The sequence below is a fragment of the Xiphophorus couchianus genome, chromosome 7 (genome assembly GCF_001444195.1).
Source record: "Xiphophorus couchianus chromosome 7, X_couchianus-1.0, whole genome shotgun sequence".
NCBI classification, from domain to species: Eukaryota; Metazoa; Chordata; class Actinopteri; order Cyprinodontiformes; family Poeciliidae; genus Xiphophorus; species Xiphophorus couchianus.
In genome coordinates, this window is record NC_040234.1 from 5238633 (window position 1) to 5259247 (window position 20615).

The following is a 20615-nucleotide window of genomic DNA, read 5'->3' on the forward strand; positions in this document are numbered from 1 at the left end:
CGTTTTTAAAACCGTATTTTACTTAGAGAGGCTTGTTTTCTGAGCAGCTATTCTGTGGTCAGTAATTCCTAACATATCTGCATTTTTTTTCTTCAGCATTCAAGCAAACTCAATGCTGCAGACACTAAATGCTTTCACGTTTGGAAAATAATATTGGAGCCGCATAATATTGGAGATCCATCCATCCATCCATTTTCTGTTCACCCTTGTCCCTAATGGGGTCGGGAGGGTTGCTGGTGCCTATCTCCAGCTACGTTCCGGGCGAGAGGCGGGGTACACCCCGGACAGGTCGCCAGTCTGTCGCAGATATTGGAGATCTTCAAGCTTATCAAAAAGAGAAATAAAACATGCGGCGAGATAATCAAGCATGAATCTGAGCCGCTGCGGCATGAAGAGATTCTTCAGGTCCTATGAAAACTCATTAAAGTGCCTTCAGCTGTAACCCCCTGACAGGTAAATTGCACATCTCTGTGCCACGCATTCGTCGTAATCACACGGGGGTCGCTTTTTGCTCTCGGCTCTTCTCTCGAAGCCAAAAATCAAGCCGAGCCAGGTTCGTTTGTCTGGCTCCGAGCTCTGGCTCTGCCTCTGCCAGAGACGCAAACACAGGAAGAGATAGAGAAAAAGGCAAAATAAACACAAACACACACACACAGGCAGGCACAGCCAAAATCGGGGGCAAATAAAAGCAAAAAAACCCCACAACAAAACACAATTTGAAGCGAGAAAAATAAGTGTTTAAGCCCGGTAAATGTGATTATTTTAAAAAAAGGCTTAAAGCGGAACTGCCAAAAGACGTGAGCCGCGGCGGCAGCCTGGCGGCGAGACATATGGCTGCGTTCAGCGCACCGCAGAGAGACGACGACGTGAGGTTTAAAGTTATCCTGAGTCTAATCTTTAATTGAAACAAACATCCGAACGTGACCTGGACACGTCTCCAGACCTATTAATCGTGTGGGAAACAGTCGACGCTCTTGTAGGATTCCACCAAAACCCAAATCTCCAATTTGTGCGGCTAATTTTCAGAACAATTTTCTGTGTGCTCCCTGAGGGCCTTGTATTTATCCATCATAAAAACAATATCCAGAACCGGATGTCGGCAGAGACGTCAAACCTCCTGTTGTTAGATTAAGAGTTGGGATGCACAATACACTTTTTTCACCTCCGATACCGATATCTGAGGTTTAATATCGGCCGATACCGATCCGATTCAGACAAACAGTACTGATTTGACTCAAAATGTTTCTTCTTTTTTTTCAAACACAGACATAAATGTACTGAATTACCAATTTATCTGATAACTCTGCGCCAGCGCAGAACACTTGAATGCACCAATAGCTTCACTGGCTTGGTTAAATGCTAAATGTGCAAATGGTGAAGAAACAACTTACATTAAAACTGTTTATCCCCCGCCACCGGTGGCTATGCTAACTAGCATAAGCATTCATAGCAGTGTGGGGGAACTAGCTGTAGATTAGCAAAGAGAAAGAGGGAGGATGTGAGTAGTGTATACACCGGGGTGATTGACAGCACTAGGACCCTCTCCCTAGCTCTGATTGGTTGTTTCTAACTGGGAATGGTGGATTTCTGCACATGGCAGTAGAACCACAGGGAAGTGATGGAGGAGTTAGATTTTTTTTCATGTTATCATGTCTCATATTACACATAACATTTTTTGCAAACAGTTACATACAGGACTAAGAAAGATTAATAAAAACTCCAGTTCACAGTCAAGTACAGAAATAAACATACTTTTCAGAATCCTCACTGTTCCGCTGATTGTTATTCATTTATACGCTAGAGTGTCATTCTGTTTACTGTAAATTTGATACTTATCCAGATTTAAGTGCTAGCCCAAACTAAGAACACTTGTATCTCATGGTATTCATTTCAGTCGGGCAAAAGCCGTGGATACCTTCACTGCCACTGTGTAAACATGAGACCGTCTCTCTCTCAGAGATAAGTGTCAACAGTGCTTTTGTGATGCGCAGCAAAAGCAACACATGCTGTGTCAGATTCACTTCATGTCACGGCTGTCTCATGTTCCCTAAACGTTCCCACATGTAGCGCAGGAGGATGTTTCCAGAGGTGAAGGCAGCTGAGCATCATGCCATCGCTACGATGACATCATGCATTTTACTTTACCACAGAACACATTCGGGTCCACATGCTGAAACATTCTGGCAACAAACACATAATTATACAGAAATTAAAAAAAGAAACTTGCGTATAGAATAAACATCGTATTGTTGGAGTTCAGTTATATTTTAAAAGCACTAGTACCCAGAGTGATCCAGTACATATAAATCCTTCGGTTTTTTGTAATTATTATTCATTATTAGGATCACAGAACATTTGGGCGTCACAGAAGGACAGAAACTGAAGGATTGAATAACTCCAGATACACACATATCTGTTCCCTCCCGCCCCCCGAGTCCTACATTCCCAAGAAAAAGTGTCACAGCTGGATATCTGGAAGCAGATCTCAAAAAGACGGAAAGTGGCGTCGCAACAGAGGAGCAACGCCGGACGTTTTTGGAGCGAGTTCTGCTCAGTAAAGCTTGTTAGAGGGACAATGCTTGGAAACATCTGGTGCTGCAGATAAATTCACACAAATGCAAATTCTCTCGCTTCAGAGAGTTCCACCACTTCCTTGCATCTCTGGTGTGCAATTTAAAATCAATTGAAAGAAAAGAAGTGCTGCTTTTTCTTTCTTTTTTTTTTTTTTTACAAATAATAATACAATTCTAAGTGTTTTGCATAATTATTTCACAAATTCTTTTTTCTTTTTTTTGTGCTTGTTTTTCTTTTTGCACCAGTTGTCTCTAATTGCAGTTTTTCAGACAGGAAACAGACATAAAGGTCTAGATATTGGGAGTCGAAGCCTGGATGACAAACAGACTTTGACTGGACCATTCTAATTTGTTTTAGTCTTTTGTGTTTCCCTCCAAATATCCCTGAATTCAGTTCCATCCATCTTCTCATCAACTCTGACCAGCTTTTCTGTTCCTGCTAAAGAAGCACATTCCCCCAGCATGATGCTGCCACCACCTCGTTTCACAGTGCTGGTTGTTTGTTTTGGCCATGTGTCTCGTTAGATTCCTAGATGTTAAATATGACTCAAAAGAAATTTGACTTAAAGGCGGGGCTAAGTCCAACCAGGCGTTTTGGCAATCCTGAATGGTTGCCACGGAGATTAAAGGATTTCTCCGACATGCATGAACAAGTCAAGGCAACACTTCAGGTCTGTTTTTGAGGGAACAACATTATAACATAACATTAAGCTGAACAAAGTTGATTTTACATAATGCTGCCCAGCTAACCATAAACATCTCTGCACTTTTCACATTTTCATTTCTAAGAACATAATATTTCCTCTACCTTCCATTTATTCACCCTTTGTTTTTGTTGGTCTAAAGCTTAAAAACTCCATTACTTTACGTGTAAATCTTGACAACAAGCCCATGTTAGTACACTCTTTCTGAGTGCAGGATATACATTTTTAATTAAATGTGTTCAGATTTAAAGTGTATGATTTTATTGTCTCGCCGCAGGCAGAGAAAAGGACCATCAAATAGAAGGAAAAGGCATCTTCACATGTAGCCAGAGATAAAGACATAACCCTCGACACAATGAAAATAAAGGCTTCACGTAGCGAGAAGGCAGTACCTGAAACCAGCTGCTGCCCGCTGATGCCCACAGGCATGATGCCCAGGTTGTTCATGGCTGTGGCCCAGGCTCCATGATCAGCAATGGGGACGCTCAGGGGGTTCTGCTCAGCTCCGAGGTTACCTGGACCATCAGCTGCTGGAACGAATTTGTCAGAAACAGACGATCTTTCATCCCGAAAATCACCAACCTTGATTTGCTCAAAGTCTTGTCAGGCAGTTTTAGCTTTTCATTATTTACCACTGGCCATAGCAGGTCGTCCTTGGTCGTCGTCTGAAGTCCTGTCATCAGATTGCCTCTCAAACAGACAGAGCCATGGACCAGCGGACGTGTCGCCCAGTTTGGTCTGATCCGCCTTCACGGTTTACCTGTGCAAAATAGAAAACAAGAAAAAATAAGGCCAAAGTCATCGAAGAAAAGAAAAAAACTGCACAGGAATCTACATAAGTGGATTTTGTTTTAGACAGTTCCAATCCCAGCTGTGTTTCCAGCAATAAAAGCCACACACACACACACCCACACACACACACGCACACACACACCCACACACACACACTCACATCCAACTCCTGATCCGTGCGCAACAACAACTGCTAAACATCGGTTTTTAAACTTCTCGTCCTTAAACGTTACCGGCACTCACTGGTGTGCACACCCCAACAGCCCGTTTGTGGGCTGGCACCGCTGTGGTCACCCGCCTGAGAGCGCTCCGCCGGGCGAACCGCAGAGGGCCCGATGGAAAACATGAAACAACTTCATTAGATGAGCCAGAAGGGCATCCGCTTCATCCCTAACGCTGGTAGAGGCCATGCAGGACGCATCCTAGCTGAACTGGAACGATTAATCAATTATTCAAACGATCGTCAAATAATTGATTAATCATTTACTAAATGATTAATTAATCTTTTACTAAGCAGTTAATCAACCGACTGTTTAGTAATTTGTTAGTCCATTATGATTAATCGTTTACCGAGTTATTAATCATTCAGTAATGATTCAGTAATTAAGTAAGTATCATTAATCGAATACATTTAGCTAATCAATTAATTGTTTAGTAAGCGATGAAGGCCTTTTTGGGGCTTCGAAAAACGTCATTTTCTGAAAAAACAACACACTCAGCTGCAATTAAGTCACAACTGTACAAATATATGTTGCATTTAAGATAAAAAATAGACCCTTTGTCTGTAAAGAACTTTTCGAGAGCCATAGTTTTAGCTTTACCTAGTTCAAATTCTGTAAAGAAAAAAAAAATCGATTAAGCACCATATGCTATACAATTATTAATCACTTAATTCAAAAGATTACCAACAGATTAGTCCTACGTTGCACTGATGGTAAGACGAGCAGAAAGGGCGGAGCTTTTCACACGCTAATGCTAGAAGTATTGTTTTAGCTACAGATGTATCCTTTGCAACAAATGATCAATACACCCTAGCTATTATATTGCATTTTAAGCGATAAAATGAGTATTTTATTATTGAAAACAGGAACTGAATTATAGCGCTAGTCAATAATACTCAACAACAGTACAGCTAAGGTATAGTAACTAAACTTTCTCACAAAAGAAAATGTAGCTGGTGGAAATACATTTGAGGTGTACAATTCTGCTTATCAAAAATGTACAGCTCCTGTATTCAATCATGCGAAAACAAATGTAACCCTTTACAGATTTCTTTTGCTTCCGCTTTCCAGTCACACCTAAATCTACCCAAAAAGATATGTCAAGTATTACTAGTGATTAACCACATTTATGGAGATCAGTCTCACCCAGTTGCCGGCTGAAACTGGAGAATCAAGAAATCACTTCACCCTATAGAACCTGTCTGACAACATGAAGTAGGCCATATCAGAGTGGAGAGGGTCATAAAGCCATTTCTAAGGTTTTGTGACTCCAGTAAACTACAGTAAGAGTAGAGAAAACATAATATCTCAGTAGAACCTTCCAAGAGGTGGCCGACGTACCAATAATACCTCAAGAACTCATCAACAACTCATCCAGCAGGTCACAAAACACCCAAGAGGTACAACTAAAGCTCTGCAGACCTCGTTTGCCTCAGTTAAGGTCCGTGTTCATGACTCTGCAATAAGAAAGAGTGACTGGACGTCAGTGGAGGCCATTGGAGAGTTTCAAAGTGGAAACCAAACAGATGGCAAAGGTCTGTGTCACATTTGGCAAAAAGAAGTTGATGATCCCCAACACTTCAAACCAAGAACATCATACCATCTCCAGGGCCTGGACGCCTTGTCATAGTTGATGGAAAAATGAGAGTTTGCAGTTCTAGAGGGCTGAAGCAGGGTAACCCTGACACCACGCTGGTAATCAGTGCTTTTAATTAGGAGAACAGCGAAACTTTGACGTATCTCAGTGCAACAATGAAGTGGCGGGTGTTTGGTATGCAGCGTGCGTCTCCCTTCCTCTCTCTCTCTCTCTCTCTCTGTCAATGTCTGTCAGACCACACTGTGCAGCAATCTAAATTTTTCACTTCTGACACCGGGAAACCAGCCGAGCCTCCCGCCACATCCCGTTTTAATTGAGACACAATCATATAGACGAGTTTTTATCAACGACTACACACCGTAATGTGTAGTTTCAGGGACGCTCGCAGTCGGACTCGCACGGAGACCGTCCTTGACGTAGTCCTCCTCACTCTCGGTTATGAATCTGATTACTGAGGGGGGAAAAACGGAACCAAACTGTCTGGTGCAGCTGTAGGGGGGAGAGCTCCCTGGTGATGTTCATCAGTAGTGAAGAGTCAGCCAATCAAATACTCACTCTTGTTACGGATGAGAACTTACTGACGATGTGCAAGTCCGATGGATCATAGTATTGTCTGTAGGGTGTATTCTACGTACAGCTGTGTACGTATGGTGTGGTGTGAATCCTTGATCGTTCTGCACCAAGGATTCTGTGGAGCCCAACACAGATGGTCTGACCATTTGTCTATTGTTAAGGACAGGGAGTTGTTCTTTCATGCTAAAGAGGGCAGATAAGTTCTACGTTGGGGAAGTAACACTTAGTCTCCAGGATGAAGGAGCTCTCCACTGCTGTTATATGACACTGCATACGTCTTGAGAGCAGTTTGACCAGTGATACATGATAAGACCATGTAGAAATACCTAAAGCAGAAGAGGGGTGAGGAGCACATTACAACATTTTTCATTACAAACCTTTGGAAAGATTTTGATTTTTTGAGCTCAGAATTTTTGTTTGTTTTTTTCAAGAAATTTAAGACTTTTCAAACTCAAAAATGTCCACGTTTTTCCTGGAAATGTTCTGAGATTCTAGATGGCAGAGATGGTAGACGTGTACCACAACTTTTTTTTTCAATCTACAATGGTCCTAATACGCTGTCGTAATATTTTGGACTTTATGATGTGGAACCTTTTTTTTGTAAGATGCGTTTGGCCTCGTCCTCTGGGAACAAATAACTTTGCGGCCGGCTGATGATGAGGTGAACTCTCAGCTGTTCGTATGGAATTTTCCAAATGATTTAGTTTGTTTACCTCGTTAGCGGCTTCAGCAACCAGCACTCTACTCAAAGGCCTGCTCATGCTCTACAGGACGGCAAAAAACAAGTAGACAAAAGAAGACAGATAAGTAGATTGATAACTTTCTTCAGACCGTCACAATAATAGCCTTAAGGGGTTGATTTCACCGCTCTGCAACTCTTTGCATTAGATTTTGCTGTTTTGGCAGTAGAACATCATTCTGACATTTATTACACGCTTTCACTGGATGAAAGGTGGGCTTTTCGCCAGTATGTGGACAGGTGAATTGCCGTGGAAGTTCAGGAAAATGTATGTTCACGTAAATGGCCAGGAATCGATGTGAAATTTGTTTTTCAAATGCACAAAAACTCAGCGATTGGACAGGGAGTGATGAGGAGAACGCTAGTCCTGTTGTCAGGACAGAAGAAGAGGTGCAGCAGTGCCTGTATGAGCCACAACAATGGAAATATAACCTGCTTTCTGACCTGCCTGCGCATAACTAAGGGAATGTTGTCTTGTCAACCGAGACTGGTATGTAGTTTGTCATTTATTGTCATTTTTGTGATTATGTGAGATGGAATGACTAGGTTTTTTTCTTTTTTTGGTGTTGATCAAATGCATCTACTTTTATTGTGAATTTAAGTTTTGAAAGACTTTATTACAATTTTAATAAATCAGTTACTTTTAAGGGTACATGATTTTGTAAAAGAAAAACCTCCATAGAGTGGCCCAAAGTAGCCGTCATGATGGCTCTTTTTTTTATTGAACGTTTTTAGAATAGAATAGAATAGATGTACTTTATTCATCCCAGCAGGGAAATTACTTTGCAGTTTCAGCATAGACACAAGACGCAATAACAACTACCACTGAGTAGTAGTTGTAGATAAAATAGAAAATAAAAATAAAATATAAAATGCTGTTAATATAAAAAGCAACTTAGAGCTTTTTATTAATCTTGCTCAGATATGTATTCTTGACATACATGTCATAAGCATGACACGTATTCAAAAATACAACCACTATCTTATTAGTGTTACCATTATTGGTATTATCATTATTACTATAACTAGTATTATTAACAATAATAACCTTGCCAGGAAAAACAATGCTGATTGTTGAAAAAAGGGAATTCTCTTACGAAATGTCACGTTTTACTCGAGCCAAAGTGCAAATGTCAGCCACTTTCACGTCAAGGCTACGTTTTAGCGTGATAAAAAAAAATAAAAGGGCACAGAGTGGGAAAAAAAGTCGAGCAAGGTCCCACGCAACAAAACTCAACGTGACATGTTGACTGGCTGATAGGGGAAGAAAGATGAGATTGAATTTGATTTTCCATCAGCCCGAGCCTGAGAGAGAAAACTCCGACTGAAAGAGGGAAGGCTTACGTAAGCCTGAAAAACAGCCGAGCTGCTAACATCGCTCCCTCTCCTCACTGCGAGTTACACATCAATTTGACAAACACATCTACACACGCACACCTAATCCAGGTAAGGATCGCATGTTTAATGGGCTGCAGCAGGCACTTACTTAAAATCTACACAGACTCAAACACCTGCAGCGACGTTCTGTCTGCAGGAACTGCTTCTTTATCCTGCTGCTTACTTGTTTATATCAGCCCGCCCTGTCAAATCTGCCTGATTTTCTCTCCGGGGGGATAGGTGTGTGTGTCTTTGAGGATGTAATGTACCATAGCAGAGTTGACGACTGCCTTGTGTACTAATAGGAATGAAGAAACGGACACTGTAGTTGTGAAATAAGTTAAATAAATCACCTCAAAAACAACTGCCTTTTGTGTCAAAACTGATCTGACATCATTTACGGTGTTTTCTAACCAGATAGTTTGGTAGACTTGGTTTGATTTGAGACCAAAGTAGCAACATTTGTTCCATTTTCAGCTGCTGTGGTTTGTTTTCACATTGCACAATCCATTGGAAAAACTGTTCCCCTCCTCGCCTGTGGAGGCGCTGCACCAAGAACCACTGAAAGAAGCGACACTATAACCTCAGAAGAAGACACTGAACTCAACTTCCTTCCTCACTAAATGTAGCCAATAGTGGAGTAGCGTCAGATTTTAGCGGTTGTAGGATTTCACTTTTGAGTTTTGGTAAAAGACCACGAGCCGATTCTCTTGCTAGCGTCAGTTGCATTTGTTTTGGTTGTATTTACCCAGAATGCCCTGCAGTATAGTCCGCTTTGTGCTTTTGGAGCAGTATCTGGTTCACTTTCATCCATATATGCGTTTGAACCACAACCAAACTAAGAATGTAGGTTTTTAGTTGGACCAGAATTCGCTTTTTTGGTCTTAATCAGAGTTTCAATGAGCATTCACACAAACTGGAGTTTGATTAAAGTGAACTAAACAAGGCTGGTGGGAATGCACCCTTAGTTAATATTATGAACAAATTTACACCGGTCCTATTCCTCCAGTAATAATAACTGATGACAAATCTCTACCCAGAGGAGCGTCAACAAGCTTAAGGAAACAACAGGAAGGCTAACTGGACGACGTACGGTAATTTTATTCCATTGTTTTGGGCTTTTAGCTTCTATCTGCAATGGAACATAAAGTATTTAGGAATGTAAGCAACCAACTGGGATACTTTAGCACAAGCCATTGAGATTTACAATCAAGAAAACACTGATTTGATTTAATACTTAAAACGTCAATTATTTAGTTGCAATACAGCAACCAACAGATAATGTTTTTCTGCTATTGAAAAGAACCTTAACCTTGGGTCCCAGATCAAACCACTGACTTTTATTGCCCCAATCAAAAACTCCAGACACCGACCTCTAAAGGAAACAGAATAAATATTAACTTGACTCATATTGATGTAGTCCTTTTGTCAGGGAACCAACATGGTGCCTGGACAAAATCTGAAAGTTTTGTCCAACATTTGATCAGTTTTAGCCATACTTTTGATCATGTGTTTTCCAGTAAAGAAGCTTTTTGTATAAAGTGTTGAGGGTTTGTGAAAGCTGCTGTAGCGTAAGAGATAAAAGAGCCACAAGTTGTTCTCAAACTAAAATGACAAAAAAAAAAGGAAGCGGTTGCTGTAATTTTCCCCTGTCTACACTTCTCTCTCTCATTTTTGTTCTTCTGAGAGCAGACTGGCCGATGCCAAACGACAATCCGAGCGTTTCTGCTCACTTTCACACATTATGAAATATTCACAGCCGAACGCATGTCCTCTAAATTATTCATGAGCTCAGTTGATCTCTGAATCCTTCACACAAAGCAACAGCAGGAGGTGCTCTGTCAAAATAACACTGAGACACACAGTCAGAGATGCACAATCATATTTGCATACATACTTATTCTCAGTTGGGCGCAAGCAGCATAAAAACAGACAACTTTGGATTGCTGAATTCCACAAAGGTAAGAAATCTGGGTGTTTCTGGAAATCTGGAGGTAGGTTTTAAAATTCTCGTGCTAATGGTTTCTGTTATTTGAGGATCTCAAATATTTATAAAGAACAGAACACATAATGTTGATGTCAACGTCACATCCACTTAGCAAATTTATTCTAGCTGTTAAGCAGTGCTTCAAATGTTGCTTAGCAAGTTGATGCTGCGCAGCTAGCAAGCGAGTGCTTCTAACTGGCTAGTTTCACTGGCAGATTATTTCACTTATAACATGGGAAATATCAAATATATCTAGTTATAAGTGAGATAAGTTGCTAGTGGAACTAGCTAGTAAGCCGCTGCTTGCTAGCTAGTTCCACTAGCAACTTATTTTAATTATAATATGGGGAGAAGATCTTGTTTTTAGTGAAATAATATGCCAGTTGAACTAGCTAGTTAGCATGGGCTGCTAGCTAACTAGTTAGCCTAAGCTGCTTACTAGTTGGTTCCACTGGCAACTCTTTTCACTTAAAACGTGGGAAAAATATCTTGTTATAGGTCAAATAATCTGCCAGTCGAGCTAGCTAGTTGGCATGGGCTGCTAACTAGCTGGTTAGGTTGCTTACTTGCTAGTTACACTGGCAACGTATTTTAATTATAACATAGGAAACGGTCTTGTTTTTAGTGAAATAATCTACCTGTGGAAACAGCTAGTTAGCACTGGCTGCTTACAGACTAGTTCCTCTGGCAACTTATTTTACTTTTTCCAATTTAAAGAGGTCTTCCACTGGAACTGGCTAGCTATTGCAACTAGCTAGTTCACAGGTAAATAATTTCACTTATAACCTGGGAAAACATTCCATATTTCATGTTCTGCTTCTGCCTTTGCAGAATGAACTTCGTGGCAGCTTTAATATTAATCTGGGGACTGTTTTCCATCAGGAAAGGTCTTATAGGCAGCTGAGGATTTTGCAGTAGCTCTGTGCTTTCTGACACATGTGCTCCTGATCAGTCTCAGGATGTCCGTCTTTCAAAAACTGAGCCATAAATCTGTATAAAATGTCATGCTTCTCTGCTTCTTTTAGACACATGTTGTTCCAGGTTTTAAAAATATGTTCCACAAATTCCATCTGAATCAGAAATGTTCAGCAGTCCCCGCTGAAGCTTTCTAAATACTCTTGTCTGTTTCCAGGACCGTTCCGCCGCTCAACAGATTACTGATAGATGAAAAGATACTGACACCGGCTGTTTAAGCATTACGCTCAAACACATTCCTCTACACAACATTCGCAAAACATTCAATTTGACGCAGAAAAGTAGCTTAATTACGGTTCACAGCTACTCTTTAAATCGCTCCACTGTCAGAGGGCAGAAACAAGTTTTTTAGTTCAGTTCCAGTTTAAATTCTCCCACACATATTTGCATGTTTAATCCCTTCTAAATATGAATGTGAACTTAACTGCACGTCACTGTTGAAAAAATTACCTGATAAAGCCTCATCAACGTTTCATGAGCTAAAAGTAAGTCTCCTGCCTATTTCCTAAAAGCACAGACAGGAAATCTATAGAATTAAATGGAGGCATGTTCTAGATGTGCTGAGCTACATTCAACATAAAGTCAATTTTGGGAAGGTTTGGAAACATCAATCAGTTTCTATTTTTACTGCTGCAGTGTGAAAGACCAGTGTGTAAAGAGTCTGATAATTCCCATCTGTAATTCTGAGCCTATCATTAATGAGTTTGGCTTGATGCTTCATTGCAGGTTAAGAAAAAGCCATGTGCATGAGGCTGTCGAAATAAGCAGTTAAACAAATAATCGCATTATCGAGCGATTTTTAATCAAATAATTGCTCAATAATTTGCATTCTGATGATTCATATTTTGGTGTTTACGTTGTCTTCATTAAACATTTTATTTATGGTTTCGGTCGTGTGTGGGTTTTATTTCCGTTTTATTTATTGTTTTTGGTTGTGTTTTTATGGAAGTAAATATGTGCCATCAGAATTTGAATAAAAAATGCCTCTGAAATTTGAATGTTGTATATTAGTGCTTACTTTTTCAGTGTTAAAATAAATTCAGAATATATTTTTAACCTAAAAAAAATTCAGTGTCATTATTTGTACATGAAAAAAAAATTCAGTGTCATTATTTGTACATGGTTGCAATTTTCATTTATTAAAAAAATTCACATTCCTATTTCAAAGTGATCAAATTTTCAATATACATATTTTTCACAGTTTAAATTTTCAGTGTTAAAAAATTCAGCATATAAAAAATTTCAACTTTTCAAAATTCGAACGCAATATTTTCAGTGTCCTCCAATTCAACTTGCTCAAATTCGCTGTCTCAAATTCAACGTCTAAAAATTCGCTGTAAAAGTGGCGACGTTACTTCAGGTCACAGACATTAGCAATGGATGTCAGATTCCAGCTCCCAGCTAATCCCGTGACACAACCGTCATATTGAAGAAATACCAGCGTCACCGAGGCTGGCGACCATGGAGGCGAACGCAAACCCAACGGTGAGTTTAATGCTTTCATATTTCTGTAGTATATTTTATTTTGCGCATGAAGTTTGATACATTACCTTAAATCTTGATTTAAAACACGGTTTTGGGCCGTTGTTAATCTTACACCATGTAGTGCTGGCATATTACTTCTCGCTACCTCCTAGCCCCCCCAGCCCCTCCCCGCTCTCCCACACCCAATTTACCCCGTTTTATTTCTAAAAGAAATACCACTTGCGTCAAGTCTAGAATCTTGAAAGAGAACTGATGGGTGGCGACTTTCTGGGTTGTTTGTATGTTGTCTTAGGTGAGTCTGAGACAGGCAGTCTTAGTAAAGTCGTAATTTTTCAGGAGATGCTACCGCTAATGTACTAAGCTAATATGGCTGCCTTGTGTGCTTCAAGGAGGGGCTGTGATAACTACCGACATTAATTATAACCACAACCCCATTCTGTTCAGCTACTGTATTGTTCAGGTGACTTCATTTATGAATGAATTAAGACATTTATTGTCATTACAACATCATTGTGTGTGTGACAAGTGTTGATATACAATATTAATTTACATTCTTTTTACTTTGCGGTATAAAACCTCGTTCTGTTACATTATACATTATATTCTTCAGGCAGTGATGGTGAGTGTGGTTGAAAGCAAGTGCTTATGTAGATCTGTTTAGGACACAAATAATGGTAGTCACAAGCATTGACTTCAGCTACACAGAAATTGTCTTCCAATTTGGCATGTGTTCTAACGCTTACTTGGTATTGACCACTTTTGAAAAAAAATAAGTTACATTTTATGTTTTTATTTGTTTTACCCTGACCTTACTTTGGTTTTTGTTTTTGATGCCCAAGCTCTTCAAATATTGTGTCAAATTTAAACTTTTTTCTGTAACTACATTAACTTATTTTTTTTCCCTCTTAGACTGGTATACCATATGCGATGCTTCAAAGGCCATTTCTCGCTGTGCAGACCATTTCCTCCAAATACATGCAATGGAGAACCCCTTGCTGTTGAAGATGGACTTAAGAGACAGCCCTGCAGAAAAAGACATGGCTCTGATTTCCTTCTATAAGCGACCAAATGTGCAATGGGCATGCCCCCTTAATTGTAGGCTTGAAGGTAAAGTAATTAAAAGTTACAGGTTTTACACATAACTTGTTTTCATTTCGAAGTATGTTTGACCTGTGAAAACATTTACCTTGCAGGAGATGTTGCTGTTGGACTAGGTGTAAACCGCTTTTTTTTTTCAACCGTACTGGAAAAATTGAAGTCGGGTTTTTCTATAAACTTTGGTATGTCATTTGTGTTCACTTTATATTACACAAACATCTGTCATGTGTAAAAGCTCAATGTTGGTTAATCATGATAATTCAAACATTCAGTTTCATGTATTGTTGTACATTTTGATATGAAGAAGGTACAATATTTCTAAAAATCAATTAAATCACTGTGTAGCCAAAATATAGGTGAGGCAGTATAGGGTTAAACATTGGTCTTTATGCATCAATATTACTTATTTTCTTATATTGTTGATGTATTGAACAGGAAACTACATTGTTACACGACTTTTCGAAGGAGAACCTGGCCACTGGGTCCCATCAGCCTCTCACTTTCTTGTTGAAAGTGACATGTTCTTAGTGGCTGGCAGAATGATAGGTCACGCTTTCCTTCATGGAGGACCACGCCTGTCAGGACTTAGTCCTGCTGTTATTCATGTTCTATTTGGCGGCAGTCCAGAAACAGCAACTGTCACCCTGGAGGACTGCCCAGACCTAGACATCAGGGAAACCATCAGTCCTGTATGCCCCCCAATTCATAAAAATAGAATTTCATGTGTATTATGCTATTCTAGTTCTTTCTTGCTTTTTTTCCCCTCTGAGTTCTTTGTGATGTATTTTGCAGCTCGAAGGAGAATCCAGGCTCTCTGATACTCAAATGGAAAGAGTACAGAGCTTGGCATATTCATGGGACCTTCCTTGTCCCACAGAGAACAATAGGAAGTGGCTTTTTGAGAAGCTGTTACTTCATGCAGTGAGTCAGCATTCATTTCCACTGCATGTATTTTTTTCTTTAACTTATGTTTTTAATTACATTTTATTTAAAATTCAATTTTGATACACAGAAGGATAAAGAATTGTGCAGATTTACCATTGTTTTTACATTTTTAAATAGTCTGGCACCAATTTATCTTAAGTGTTTTCTATAAACAATCAAAGGTAAGAGGTAGAATCTTTTGAAGAAGATTCTACCTCTTGTCTGTCTGTGGAGATTTCAATTTCTTTAGATTGCCTCACAGACAAATGACAGCTTCTTAAGCTTTAGCTCCTATCCTGAGGAACAGTCTCATACTTTCTCTGAGGTCTTGCAAAACTCAAGTGATTCACTTTTAAAGATTAATCTTTTTACATTAGTTGTTAATTGTAAAGATTGTCATATCTTCAGTGTCACATGAATTAAATTTTTTTTATACACATTGTGTTTTACTGTATACTGCTTTGTTCCCTGTTATTAGTTTGAATTACCAGAGCACCACAATGACTGTAATGAAATGAGTTGTTTAGAAATAAACTATTACCATTTTCTAAAATAGGTTCTTGGACGCGTCGCAAGACAAATAAAGCAGCTTAGACGAGGCTTGAAAGAAACCCCAATATGGTCACTGGTAACTCGGCGGCCTGATGCTGTACCGCTGCTTTTTCCAAGGGAGGAAGCCTTCCTGTGTCCAGAGGTATATTTAAATAACGGGAATTATGGTGTTGCATCTGTTATTGTTTTAATGAAATGCCTTTTATATAAAAGATTTTCTTTGCAAACTTCTGTTAAACACAATTAGTTTTTTCTACTAAACTTAGGTGGTACTTCAGCATATCACTTGGCCAGAAACAGATGACGGAAGTGATGAAGATGACGACTGCTCAAAGGAAACCAGATGCCGCATTTCAGGATATCTGAAACAGTTCATTGCAAATGGTAATGTTACCAGTGTCTGATTGGAGATTTTCAGATAACTTTTCAATGAAACATCCCTGTAGAATTTTTTTCTTAGTTGCTTGCAGTGGTACCTCACAATTCAGTTTTAATCTTAGCTCAAAATTCAAACAGTTGAATTGCATGCATGTTTGTGTATTTTCTCTGTGCAGTCTAGCTCTATCTCAACATGTGGCTCTAGAACTGATGTGGATTTTAATAAAAAGTAAAACTGTCTTGAATATTTCCAGTTACTTTAGTCTTACAAACATACAAAGTTATCCATAAGTTGCGGGTGTGTGGTAAATTAGAATTGAAAATGTGATTGTGGCTTTGTTCTCTTCCAAAGCCACACCACCTGAACTGAAAGAAATGATGAAATTCTGGACCGGATGGGAAAATCTGCCATCAAGTCTGTCTGTGGATATTGTTCATGGAAAATACCCAACAGCTGCCACTTGCTACGAAATGCTAAGAATTCCTTGTCACTACAGGAGTTACAAATCTTTCAGTGATGAGTTTTTAGCATGCATTTCCTCTACGCAAACTGGCTTTGGCTTGCTTTGAATGCTGTTTAAAAAAAAAAAATCTACATTTAAACTGTAGCAGTTCTTTGTGAAGCAGCTTTGTTCAAATGAAACAGTTTTGTTGAAATGTAGAATCAGTTCAATTTTCTGATTTTGTCAGATAATTACATATCATATGAATTGAACATGTGATTCAATACATATGAATGTATACATATGAATGTATTGAATATGAATTGAATACATACAGTATGAATGTATTCATATGTATGTATTCATATGAATGAATGATTGCTATGTAATACATATGATACATAGTAATCATATGTATTACTGAGAGTAACGTTGTGTTACTCTAGTTCCTCCCTCTAGTTTTGTCACATTCAAAACTAGAGGAACTAGAGTGACAATGTTCAGAGTAGGTATTTAATTTCTCTGAGTTAGTACTGTTTGTACAGGCAGTTTTAAATATGAAACTGAAATTGTTTTTTATGCAAAATTTTATTGAATGTACTTAGATGAGTTCATATATGCTTGAAGTATTAGAAAATAAATTGCATAAGACAAACAAAGCTTTTTCTGATTCTTATAATGCAAGAAATTTAAAGTCCTACAACAATGTACAAATGTACCTACTAGGTTCCTTTTGAGTAAAAAACAATCAAATTACAAATTTAGAACATTTTAGTTCTTAAACATGTCTACCATAAAGACACTAAAATTCACCTTTGTGGTAACATGATCAGCATTTTGCTTTACATTTCATAAATGGTGAATTTTGAAACTGGTACGGAAGCTTATTGCTATAATCCAGGGGAAAAAAATTGAGCGCTATCACGTTATAACGTCATACGTATCTTATTAAAACGTGATAGTTATCTTGTTAAAACATAATACGCATCTTGTATAAACGTGATAATTTTATGTCCAGGAAGTGGCGGTATTATGCTATTGTGAAGGGAAACTTGACCAAGTCCTGTTAGCCACTGTACTAGCCTAGCATAATACCGCCACTTCCTGGACATAAAATTATCACGTTTTAACAAGATAACTATCACGTCTCAATGTGATAGCTCGAATTTTTTTCCCTGCGTGATAGCAATACGCTTCCGTAAAATGGATAACTTTCACATAGTAAAAAACTGCTCGCAAAACTGAATTGCAGCAATATAAATGTCACATCCAGATGACAGTGATGTGGCTTTTGGGTTTACTGCATTTCTTAAGGCTGCCATTTGTTCGTCAGTCAGGGTTATACAACTTTAAAATGTTTGCGTCCCTTAGGCCCTCCCCTTTTGTCATGTTGTCCTGCGGGAGAGGTGTGTCCTATTTACTTTCTATCTAAATACTTCCAGTTTATTTGTAGATTTATTAAGTTAATTTCTGTTATGTATTTTTGTTTGTGTAGGACTTGGAGCGGGCAGCTTGTAACTATTGTTTTTCTGTTGGATATTTTCGTCAGGTATGTTGTATAAAAAAGGTTTATTTTATTTAATGTGAGACATGATCCCGAGGCCTTTTGTCATGTTGTCCTGCGGGAGAGGACTTGGAGCGGGCAGCTTGTAACTATTGTTTTTCTGTTGGATATTTTCGTCAGAATAAATCTTTGAAAGCCAAACAGAGTCACGGCCTGACTAACATCTAATAACCAGCACAACGCAGAAGGGATCCGGTTACACTTGACGTTGTATAAGTTGTATAACCCTAACCCTAACCCTGTAATTATCAATCTAGTGTTTGAAAACAACACAAATATTGCTTACCGCAATAACTTCTGGGACAATTTGCTGTCCAGAAAAATGTATTGTGACAGGCCTATATGTGCATTGGATTTGCTTAAAGGGACAGTACGACTTGTTTTCAAGGCACATAGTGCCAGTTTATAGCACCATCAAGTAATTATGTTAGTTTCAGTTATAGAAATCCTATTTATATGTATAAATTATGACTTAAAATAAATATGACTTTATGATTTAACGCCTTGAAATTGGGTCTCTGTCTCTTTAAGGAACTCCTGCTCTTTCTGAAACTCCGCCTTCAGGAAGTCATCACAACATGGCTCCTCTATTAACCCTTTAACAACGTGTTTACCAGTGTTTCACTGACAAGTAGCTCCTATAATGAGTTCAGCAGATACACAGTTCCAGCAGGTGTTTGCTAATTGCTGCTGGCTAGTCTGAAGGAGCTGAGTGCGGAAATCACAAGGGAGGGCTGGAAGCTCGAAAATTGTAGCAGCTTTCGAAAGTGGCTCTTTAGGTCCACCCAGGTGTTTTGCACAGCTGAATAGTTGCCATGGGAGATTAAATGATTTCTCATCCAGGTATGTTTTTGATGAGGTCATAACATTATAAAATGACATAAAGCTCAAAAATGAAAAGCAGATTTGACATAATACTTGCATTTTTAAGACATACTTAGCTGACTTAGTCCCAAACATTCACCAAAGAGATGCCTATGTTAAAGGAATAATCATTTTAGTCATTCTTGTCTGTATGAGAATTTCACTTAATGGGTTAATCCCATCCAAACACATCTCTGTTAGTGATCACTGTCATCTCCCGGTTCCTCGCCGTCCGTTCCTGAGAGTTCTTCAATGCATTCTGCATGGAGGGCAGAAACTCTAATCTATGGACAGAGTGCAGGGCCTGCCATCTCCACTGCGACTGGGACTCCCTCTTTACCCTTCAGCCGAGAGACAGGGTCACGGCCCAGATATCAGTCAGCACTCGCTGCAGCAAATTACTTCTAATAAAGCCTTTAGAAAGGCTCCATTAACTACAGAGACGGAGAGAAAGAGGCAGGGAGACGGGGCTGCAGCCAAGGCAGCAAATCCAATCAGGTCCAATCAAATCACCGAGCAGGGAAACAGGCCAGGCTCCGGCCCTGTAATGATCGCAAAAAAGAAGGGGAGCATTTTGCATTTAACATGCTAATGGGCGCCGGTGAAAAGGAAAGATGGTGGCGGCGGTTTCCTTTCTATAAACAGAACGTAGATGGTTTCAGCAAACGGCCTGAAGAACAAGTCAGGAAACGCATCTGTTAAAACAGTGGCTGTGATATTGACGGCTGTAATTTCAGAGACTAGAATCTGCAGTGGAAATTAAACGCAATACATCTTTATCATCTCTTTCCTGTGTAGTTATATCCTGCAATCAGACTTATGATTATGGTTTGTCTAAAATTAGCAGTTTCCAGCTCATGCAATATGGAAGCGGAGGACATGTTGGAACAAAATACTTATTTTCAGTCACATAATTACCGGCTAAAGCTCATAGAGAACAGATAACAAAACTCTTTATGTGAGGATTTTACTACTACAACTACATTTCATTTTTGTCAATTTTTTAATTTGCAGTCAAACTCTATGGGCGCATTCACACCAGCCCTGTTTAGTCCGCTTTAATAAAACTCCAGTCCGTTTGCCTAGAAAGTCCGGTCCGTTTGGCGAGGTGTGAACTCGTAATCGAACTGTAATGCGTATCAAAGAAGCGGACGTAACACCCAACGTCTCGGTTCGGTTGAAGTGAACTCTGTCGCTATTCAGATGTGAATGCCAAGCAGACTGCAGACCGCTCTTAAACCAGGAAGCGGACTAAAGCACAGGGCATTCTGGGTAAATACAACCACAACAAACGTGGTCTAGTCTGGCGCTAGCAGGAGAAAAGGCTAATGGCCTTTCACCAACGACAAAAGAGAAATCCAACAACTGCTGAAATCTGACGCCACTCCATTTTTGTTTCCATTTTGCGAAGAAGAAAGTTGCCCTCAGTGTCTTCTTCTGAGGTTTTCTTGTGTTTGTTCTTGGTGCAGCGCCACCACAGGTGAGGAGGTTGAACAGGTTTTTCTATTAGTTTGAACACAAACTGTACCAGCTGAAAATATAACAAATTTAGCAATTTTGGTCCTCAATCACACCAAGTCTACCAGACTATCAGGTGTGAAAACACCCTTAATCTCTTGTTATAAAGTTGTTTAAAAGCTCATACAACACAACGCTTTAACCATTTAACTTATGTACCGCCATATTAACCTGCTGACATCAACTCCATAGCAGTCTAATTTTAGTCCAAGCTAACCTTTGGTCACTTGTTAGCTAGATGTGCCTGTTGT

At 39.3% G+C, this 20615-nt stretch overlaps 2 protein-coding genes across 6 annotated transcripts in view; one reads left to right on the forward strand and one right to left on the reverse strand.

The window, feature by feature from the left end:
• Positions 1 to 20615, reverse strand: part of enox1 (ecto-NOX disulfide-thiol exchanger 1) — a 100791-nt gene that overhangs the window by 33191 nt on the left and 46985 nt on the right. For 2 of the 3 annotated variants that reach the window (XM_028022292.1, XM_028022290.1), the window contains exons 2-3: positions 3910 to 4037; positions 3670 to 3807 (exon numbers count right to left, since the gene is read on the reverse strand). In XM_028022292.1, the coding sequence (XP_027878093.1) occupies positions 3670 to 3807; positions 3910 to 3919 (148 nt within the window). In that variant the 5' untranslated portion in view covers positions 3920 to 4037. The remainder of the gene's footprint in view (positions 1 to 3669; positions 3808 to 3909; positions 4038 to 20615) is intronic. The other variant, XM_028022291.1, reaches the window with a different exon arrangement.
• LOC114147725 (G2/M phase-specific E3 ubiquitin-protein ligase-like) lies at positions 12721 to 17160 on the forward strand. 3 transcript variants are annotated; one of them, XM_028022298.1, is made up of 7 exons: positions 13646 to 14130; positions 14217 to 14303; positions 14557 to 14810; positions 14914 to 15042; positions 15602 to 15739; positions 15864 to 15981; positions 16328 to 17160. In XM_028022298.1, exons 1-7 carry the CDS (start codon positions 13854 to 13856, stop codon positions 16543 to 16545), a joined length of 1221 nt encoding a protein of 406 aa, XP_027878099.1. In that variant the 5' UTR covers positions 13646 to 13853; the 3' UTR covers positions 16546 to 17160. The 3 variants fall into 3 exon arrangements, with proteins under 3 accessions (XP_027878101.1, XP_027878100.1, XP_027878099.1); XM_028022299.1 differs by lacking the exon at positions 16328 to 17160 and having other exon boundaries at positions 13645 to 14130; positions 15864 to 16317; XM_028022300.1 differs by lacking the exons at positions 13646 to 14130; positions 14217 to 14303; positions 14557 to 14810 and adding an exon at positions 12721 to 13023.

Coding starts and splice junctions, on each gene's coding strand:
- LOC114147725 (XM_028022298.1), top strand. CDS start 13,854: ATGCCCAAGCTCTTCAAATATTGTGTCAAATTTAAACTTTTTTCTGTA. Junction 14,131..14,216: donor CCTTAATTGTAGGCTTGAAG/GTAAAGTAATTA, acceptor TTTACCTTGCAG/GAGATGTTGCTGTTGGACTA. Junction 15,982..16,327: donor GAAACAGTTCATTGCAAATG/GTAATGTTACCA, acceptor TCTCTTCCAAAG/CCACACCACCTGAACTGAAA.